At 49.0% G+C, this 8,364-nt stretch overlaps 1 protein-coding gene and 1 long non-coding RNA gene across 10 annotated transcripts in view; one reads left to right on the top strand and one right to left on the bottom strand.

Annotated features, from left to right (window-relative positions):
- Positions 1-5,558, bottom strand: part of LOC109549324 (uncharacterized) — a 401,131-nt gene extending 395,573 nt beyond the window's left edge. For all 4 annotated transcript variants that reach the window (XR_012325564.1, XR_012325562.1, XR_012325565.1 and 1 more), the window contains exon 1: positions 4,437-5,558. This is a non-coding gene — a long non-coding RNA (uncharacterized lncRNA). The remainder of the gene's footprint in view (positions 1-4,436) is intronic.
- GCC2 (GRIP and coiled-coil domain containing 2) overlaps positions 4,954-8,364 on the top strand; it is a 36,359-nt gene continuing 32,948 nt past the window's right edge. For 3 of the 6 annotated variants that reach the window (XR_012325560.1, XR_012325561.1, XM_073790934.1), the window contains exons 1-4: positions 4,954-5,043; positions 5,157-5,213; positions 6,151-6,235; positions 7,357-7,424. Coding sequence is in view for 4 of the 6 variants with exons in the window: in XM_073790934.1 (XP_073647035.1) it covers positions 5,038-5,043; positions 5,157-5,213; positions 6,151-6,235; positions 7,357-7,424 (216 nt within the window). In the remaining 2 variants the exon portion in view is untranslated. Of the gene's footprint in view, positions 5,044-5,156; positions 5,214-6,150; positions 6,236-7,356; positions 7,425-8,364 lie in introns of those variants that run through there. The other 3 variants (XM_019931295.3, XM_073790932.1, XM_073790933.1) reach the window with 2 other exon arrangements.

Below are 8,364 nucleotides of genomic sequence, written 5' to 3'. Positions count from 1 at the left end.
AATACTAATATAATATTGTATGTCAACTGCAATTTAAAAAAATAAAAATAGGGCTTCCCTGGTGGCACAGTGGTTAAGAATCCACCTGCCAATGCAGGTAACACGGGTTCGAGCCCTGGTCCGGGAAGATCCCACATGCCGTGAAGCAACTAAGCCCATGTGCCAGAACTACTGAAGCCCGTGTGCCTAGAGCCCATGCTCCGCAGCGAGAGAAGCCACCGCAATGAGAAGCCCGCGCACGGCAAGGAAGAGTAGCCCCCACTCACCACAACTAAAGAAACCCCGTGGGCTTCCCTGGTGGCGCAGTGGTTGAGAGTCCGCCTGCCGATGCAGGGGACACGAGTTCGTGCCCCGGTCCGGGAGGATACCACGTGCCGCGGAGCGGCTGGGCCCGTGAGCCATGGCCACTGAGCCTGCGCGTCCAGAGCCTGTGCTCTGCAACGGGAGAGGCCACAACGGTGTATGCATGTGTGTGTGTAGGGCCAGGGGATTTTGTGGCGATGCGTCTTACATCCAGAGCACCCCGACAGAGATGACGGCTCTCAGCTGGCAGGTTAGAAGCCCCCATTTCAATGGCCCTGAAGGGGACTCACCACACCCTCCTAACAGGCAGCCTCCCCAGTGAAAGTCCGGGGCCTGACAACAAGTAAAGCTCCTGGAACTATGGCTCCAGACTGCTTGCTCTCTGCCCTACCCCCACCATCACCACCATAGAGGCCAAAAGCCTAACTAGGGGTACTGGGGACATTCTCTTGGTCCTTTACGTTGGCTAGCCCATAAACTGGTCCCATTTGAGTGTCGTGCAGAACGACAGGCTTCACCTGAAGGCGTCCGGCAAGCTGCGGCATGCTAGCTACTTTGGTGGCTCTGCACCCCCAGCAAGAGTTTGAGCCAGAAGTCTCTGTGACTGATGACCGCTGACAGAGCCTCTGGGGAAGGGAGGAGCCCCACCTGCAAGTGACCCTGGGGGTTTGCGCTCAGTGCCTTCCGGGACTGTTGCCCGCTGCGTCCCCCTTGAAGAGCAGCCATCGGCTTCTCAGGAGCCCCTGTCAAAACTGGGTGACCGACCCAGGGAGGCCTCGTGAACCTCCAGCCTGATACTCCCATTTTGGGGTGGCTCGACTCACAAAACCTTTCCTGTCAAGTGCAAATGGTGGATTCAAGAGCGGCGGCCTGGCCACGCAGGCATCTGGGCCCTACCTGAGAAGCAGCAGCTACCTCTCCAGGGAAAGCTTTGCCCCCCGCTGAGCCAGGTGAGTCACTGCACGGCTCACTGGAGCCGTCAATTCACAGACGCCCCTAAATGCTGAATGCCTGCTTTGACTAAGCGAAAGCTCACTGATTTCCACTGGACTGCAGTGCCAGCCCTGCAACACCAAAAGCGGACACGGCCCCTCCACCCAGAAGCCAGAATCCAGGCCCCTCTCAGGGCTCTGGCCAATGCCTGCCTTGATGAACCGTGCTCTGTGCTTACTGACTCCTGGGCTTTGCCAGTGGCCTAGCTACCAGGTCTGCCATTATGAAAACTAGAGTAGCGTTACAGACACCCCCCTGGGGCCGTGAACTGTGGAAACAAATGATGACTGCTGACTGCACTTTCCGGGGTCCTCATGTGGATGTCCACAGAAAGGACCCTTCTCTGATGGGACACGCTAGAACTAAACTTCTAGTTGAGCACGCGCTGCCCTGGCTGCTACCATCCTGCTGCCTGGATCCACCATCACATCACACGTGACAACGCAGCCGCCGTCACAGAAAAGGCACAAGTGAAGGGCTCCGTCTCTGCAGAGGCTGCCACTGGGTTCCGGACTGGTGACTCCTGCCCAGAGCTGCTCTGGTCTCTCCTGACAGACTGACCTCCGACCCCTCCCAGGCGTTTTATTGGTGGAGCCTCATCACCGGTGACACTTTTTCAGGTTTTGGTGCTGCTGTTTCAGTCAAGTCAGCCAACTGCAGTCACACTGCTGCAGCCCCTGAAACTAGAATTTGTCGTGTGTTTGGTTTTGTGGAGCTTGCAACCTGAACATAGCATGCCTTTTACCAAAAAAGCAGCTTGACAATGGCTGACCGGGGGGTATTCAATGGAGCTCCCGTGCTCCCTGCCTTCCGCAGACATTTGATATTGTTAAGCGTTGAGATGGCCTCTGGAAAAATCAACTCAAAAAGGGTGTGACTGCTTCCCTCACATCCTGGTCTGCACACCTTACCAAGGCAGGTGGTCACTAAATGTGGCTATCCCCAGAAAGATGCCCTCTGCCACTTGCCGGGTAACGATCAGGATGAACAGTTGGCAGTTCCTTAAAAAGTTAAACATACTTACCACAGAGCCCAGCAATTTCCCCTCCTAGGTCCGTACCCTAGAGAAATAAAAACTTATGTCCACACAAAACTCTGGACGTGAATGTTTATAGTGGCTCTATTCATAATTACCCCAAAACTCGAAACGAACCCAATGTCCTGCAGTTGGTGAATGGATAAACAACAGCACATCCGTACAATGAGTATCAGTTAGTGATGAAAGGGAACAAATCATTGACAAATGAGACAACCTGAACGAATCTCAAAGGCATTTTGCTGAGGAAAAGAAACCTGTCGCAAAAGGTTTGTTTCCATTTATATGACATTCATGAATGACAAAGTGATAGTGATGAAGAACAGATGGCGGTTGTCAGACATTAGGGATGGGAGGCGTGTCAGCCACGATGGGGTAGGGTGAGGGTAATGAAACTATTCTGTGGACTGATTATGCCAGTGATTACAAGAGTCTGTACATGTATTAAAATTCAAAGAACTGTATGCCAAAAGAAAAGATAATATTACTGTACGTTAATTGAAAAAATAAAAGGTGGAGAGGACTTCAAAAATGCCAAATTTCTTATTCCTTTTTTTTTTTTTTTTTGCGGTACGCGGGCCTCTCACTGCTGTGGCCTCTCCCGTTGCAGAGCACAGGCTCCGGACGCGCAGGCTCAGCAGCCATGGCTCACGGGCCCAGCCGCTCCGCGGCATGTGGGATCTTCCCGGACCGGGGCACGAACCCGCGTCCCCTGCATTGGCAGGCAGACTCCCAACCACTGCACCTCCAGGGAAGCCCTCTTATTCCTTTTTCTATTGAGCTATAATTGACATATAACGTTAGTTTCAGGTGTACAATATAATGATTTGATATTTGTATGTATTGCGAAATGATCATCACAATAAGTCTAGTAAATACCATCATTTTTTCCTTGTGATGAGAACTTTTAAGATCGACTCTCTCAGCAACTTTCAAGTATACAGTAGAGTCTTATTAACTGTAGTCACCATGCTGCACACAACATCCCCCAGACTTATTTGCTTCATAAATCAGCGTTTGTACTTTTCGACCCCCTTCACCCATCTTGCCCACTCCCACACCCTGCCTCTGCCACACCAATCTCTTCTCTGTATCTACGAGTTCAGTTGTTTGGGGGTTTTTTTGGTTTTGTTTTATAAAATGTCAAAAATGTCCAAAGTTTGACCAAAATGTCCATTTTATAAAAGACAAAGAAAGACTGTGGAAATGTTCCAGATTAAAGAAACCTAAAGAGATGTGACAATTAAATGCAAAACCTGATTCTAGCCTGGATCTCATACTGGAAGGGAAAATAAAATGCTATAACGTCCTTGATGTTAATAGATACAACAAAAGCCCTGTAGTCTTAGTTCTAAGTTTCCTCAAAACCCAGAAGAAAATGACCAGTGATCTTAGGTTCTGTCCTGCTGATCGGTTTCTGTATCAATTAATTCCTAGATTCAATTAAGTCTGCATGCAGTGCAATGCATGAATATATATACAAGGCAATGGACTAGATGGAGAGGGGGCAACAGAAAGTCCTCTTTTTCTCCAAAAGGTGCTCAAAGTCTCGAGTTTCACCAACACTACCTGCCAACGCATTTAGTCACTCCTCCTTAACGGTATTCACTGCCACGTAAACATTGAGAACTTTGGTGGCTTTTAGGAATTACTCGTGATTTTTCTAAAAAGCCGTCTGAGGCTGTTTTTCTAGTCCCGAGGAAAGTCACTCATTTTACAACCCCGCCCACTGTCCAGATTTACGGGCATTTTCCGAAGCCAGCTCACTTCAGGACGATCCTTTCCCCAAGCTGGCGAACTTCATCCCACGACCTGCGTCAGGGCGTTGCAAGTGACAAGTGACAGCCAGTGCCAGGCTGGTGGCCCACGGAGCGGAGGGGAGGCACCGGCTGCGGCAGCACGTCTTTGCCCCGACCATCCTGGCGCCGCCCGTCCCCACCGTCCCCAGGCCGCCTCCCTCCCCCGGCCAGCGTCCCCACACTCGGGCCTGTTTCCTCAGTCCCGCTCAAAGAAAGAGCTACCGGCCACGAAAGGCAGGTGTGTCAGCACAGGTCCCCAACCCGCCCGTCCACCCGGAGCGGGGCTGGGCGCCGGGACTACTCACCGTCCAGGAGGAGGGCCGGTGTCCAGGCTGCCAGGAGGGACAGCGCTCCTGCTCTGCGGTCACCCATTCGCCTCAGGAACAGCTGCGCCTCGTCCCCTCGGCCACCTGCAGCCGCAGGGCACAGCCACGCGCCCGTTCCGAGGCAAGGGCGTCTGGGGGAACTGAGGGGGGCTGAAGGGACACCTGAGAGCACAGGAGAAGGACAGGAGATAAGACAGGTGAGGGACAGCTGAAGCACAGGAGAGGGAACAGGAGATGGGACAGCTAAGGGGGCAGGTGACGGGACAGGAGACTAGGGCGGCCGCCTGAGCGCGCGCGGCCCGACAGTGCCCGACCCTCCCAGGAGGGGCCGGGGCCCCCACTGCCCCAGTGGCGCGCCGGGCCCCGCCCACGGGTCCGACACGACACGACACGCCCCCTCGGGGGCCGGCCCGGGGGCGAGGCGGAGCGCGCGGGGAGCCACCTCCCGAGGCGGAAGCGGAAGCGCCGCCGGGCCGCGGCCTTGGAGACGCGGGGGCGGGGCCAGCGGAGAAGCGCGACCTTTGACCCGCGGCGGGGCTCCGTAGGAGTCAGCGGGCGGAAGTGCGGGCTGCGGGTGGCCATGGAGGTAACGCGGGGGCCCGGGGGCCGAGGGACCACCGCCCCTACCCGCCTGCCCTCCCCGCCCGCCGGGGTCCGCACAGCCGCATGTGACCGGCTGGCTTTCGTTGTGTTTTGCAGGAGCCTGTTCACGACGGGGTGGCCTCGCCGGCCGCTCCTGGGACCGGGAAATCCAAGGTGAAGAGACGCTGGAGCGGCGGGGTCTTGCCGGGAGGGGAGGGGGCTCCCTGGGGGACAACTTTCCTCCGGGCTCTCGGCCTGAGCTGTCACGGTCGCGCGTTTAGTCCCTCCTCTCGGAGCTCCCTGGTGTGACGCCTGAGTTCGTCTCCTTGCCGCCCGGCTCAGCGCTGCTGAGAGATTCCGCAGGTTCCCAACGTTAGATGAAGCCGTCTGGCTTGTGAGGTCCCAGCGGTGGGCGGGCGTCGCGGTCTCGGCTCTGCCTGCGCCTCCGCTGATGTGAGCGATGTGAGCACAGGTCGCCGCTGGGGCCCTGAACGGGCGCCCAGGAGATGGGGACTTGCCGCCGAGGTTTATTGTTTCAAGCTGACTTTGAGACACTCGCCCAAACACTCGACTGCATTGAAGCTTCACGGTAACCGTGAGATAAATAATGTGGTTATGCCAGCTTTATGCCTAAGAAAACTGAGCCTGCAGGGGTTAAGGAACTTTCCCTGATTTTTAGGTAAAGCCTAAACGCACCCTGATTCATCTTATCGCTGTAATTAGGCTTACGTGTTTTCATGTGGCCAGAGGCTCCTTTCAGCCTTGAATAGGACGAAGCAATTTTACAGATCGAAGGAACTTTACGTAGAATTAGTCGCAGTTCCCTAATTTTGCAATTAAATCAAAATCTAGAAAGTGTCTTAACCTGTAACAAGGATATCTGTAATGTAAGAGGATACGTGCGATTTTCTCTACATTTCATAATAGTTGCTGAGCTAATAATTATTGAGTGAAACTTGCATTTGCTAATCTTAAAAAATGTGGTGCTTGGTTGACATAAAGATCTATTCAGTAGGATGTTTTTTATTTTTAGGCAGACTTTATGTTTCTTTTTTGTGGTGTAGTAGAAACATGAATTCTCCCTAATTGGTAACATCACTGACTCTTCCAGCTGGAAACATTGCCCAAGGAAGATCTTATCAAGTTTGCCAAGAAGCAGATGATGCTAATACAGAAAGCTAAATCAAGATGTACAGGTATTGGGTTGAAAATATTCGTCTTGACCGCAATCTTTTTTAATCATGGTTACAACTCTTAGTTTTGTAATAGTACATTGGCTTGTTTTATCAGCGAATCCAATAATATTAGCGTAGTGGAATCTGTTGTTAGTTAGCATTGTAAACTTTGCTTCTGATATTTCTTATTATCTCATATCCCTAAACTGCAGTTACCTTTGAATTAATAAAATCAGGGAGGAGGATTTTAAAAACAGTTTGTTAAAGTTCAGCACTTTTTTTTTTCCTCATGTGGATCGTATATTTTTCTGAGTAAAGCATTTTTTCCTAGAGTTGCCAGTTGAAATGTTAGAGACATGAAGTTCTGAGCCCAAGGAAGTAAGAAGAGGCCCCAAGTAAAGTAGTAAAAGATTTCTGTTCCTGGAATTTTGAAATATATTTATTTACTGAAGTTGGTTGATTGCCTATTCAGTTTCCCTTTCTTTATATTCCAAAAAGACAAAGATATTAGTATCCTTTTTTAATATGTGTAGGTGAGCTCTTGAATTTTCAGTAACTTAACTGCCCTGCCTAAAAGCCAAGACTTATTTACTACTAGAAAAGGTCAAACTGTGTTTCTGGAGGTTGGATCAGCTTATGATAAGAGAGTAATTTATTTGGAAAGATGTCCTAGGCTCCAGACCTAGACATGAGTTGATGAAATAGATTAACATGTATGTTTAATATGAGGTTAGTTGTTGCTTTAAGATTATACAGTAAGAAGTTATTTACAGCTGAAATAATGTCTGGGATTTGCTTCAAAAATATCAGGATGCATAAGACAAGAGGGGAAGGAGGAAATGAATACAGGTTGGGATGAAACAAGGTTGGTCATGTAGTAATTATTAAACCAAGATGATGGAGCATAGAGATTAATCGCACTATTCTCTCTGGGTTTTTTTAATTTGTTTGGAGTTTTCCATAATAAAAAGGAAAATAAAAGGTAATGCTGGGTGAACTTAGTGCTTCCTCACCATATCTGCTGCTTCTTAAATGTATTCTAATTTATAGTGATTTTTTTTTAAGAATGTACTTATCACTTGAGCCAGTAATTATTTTCTTCATTTCTGAACTAGTATCTTTTTATTTTTTTAATTGTTTAGAATTGGAGAAAGAAATTGAAGAATTGAGATCGAAAGCTGTTGCTGGAGGAACTGATGATATTATTAAGGTAATGAAACAGTTGTAGTATTGCTTTAATTTTCACTTCTTTACTTAGAGGAGATGCCTGATGATAAGTCGGATTTCCTTGAGGGCTGTCAGCCTGCTTGAGCACTCTCTGGCTTCCGTGCCTTTTGTTCCACTTCCTCTCTGCCCTTGGTTCCACTCTTCACCTTTCTGGTTGACTGTAAAAAGAGAGGTGAATGACCTCTGCGTCCCTTTCTGTTCTGAAGTGGTATTACTTTCTGTCCTTTCATCCTTTACACACTGTAATTATGGTTATTGCTTCAGTCTCAGGCCTGCTCTTCCCTCTCCCCATCAGAAAACCCAGCCACGCTCAGGACTTTGATGATTCTCTCCATTCCCACGGTTCTTTGTTAAACACATCATGTCTTACTTGCTAACCGTACTTACCTTGATAACCCGTAACTGGGCTCTCTTTCTCTTTTACTTCTACATACTCTCGTCAGATGATAGAATGTTGTTTTTATATTGTTATTCCCTGTTTAAGATCCTGAGTTGCTCATTCTTACTTATTAATTACTTAATGTAATTAAATGCTTTTCCTTCCCCCACTTGGCCTACCTTCTTTAAAGTTTCTTTGCTTTTCAAAGCTCTGCAGAAAAAAATTTTTTTCCTTGCTTTTGCATGTTTGTAATTTGAGTCATAGTATCTATCTATTCTTTGATTATATGTTATCTTAGTGTCCCAACTTGTGAGCCATGCACAATTGAGGGACTCCCATGAAGCTACTACCAGGAGTCTTTAAATCGCTGTGCATACCTTACACTACCATTTTGTTCTTCATTTAGCTAGAACAGTGTATGAATCCTGAATGGTATACACAAATACCATTTGGATTCGTAATGCGCCGATTGGTTGAAGCATTACTGAATTCGTAATGGTTTTGTTTATTTGGTCACTATGTATTTCCCTGATTAGTAATAGCA

This window comes from Tursiops truncatus, chromosome 14, assembly GCF_011762595.2.
Source record: "Tursiops truncatus isolate mTurTru1 chromosome 14, mTurTru1.mat.Y, whole genome shotgun sequence".
NCBI classification, from domain to species: Eukaryota; Metazoa; Chordata; class Mammalia; order Artiodactyla; family Delphinidae; genus Tursiops; species Tursiops truncatus.
This window is presented reverse-complemented; position numbering and strand designations above follow the sequence as displayed.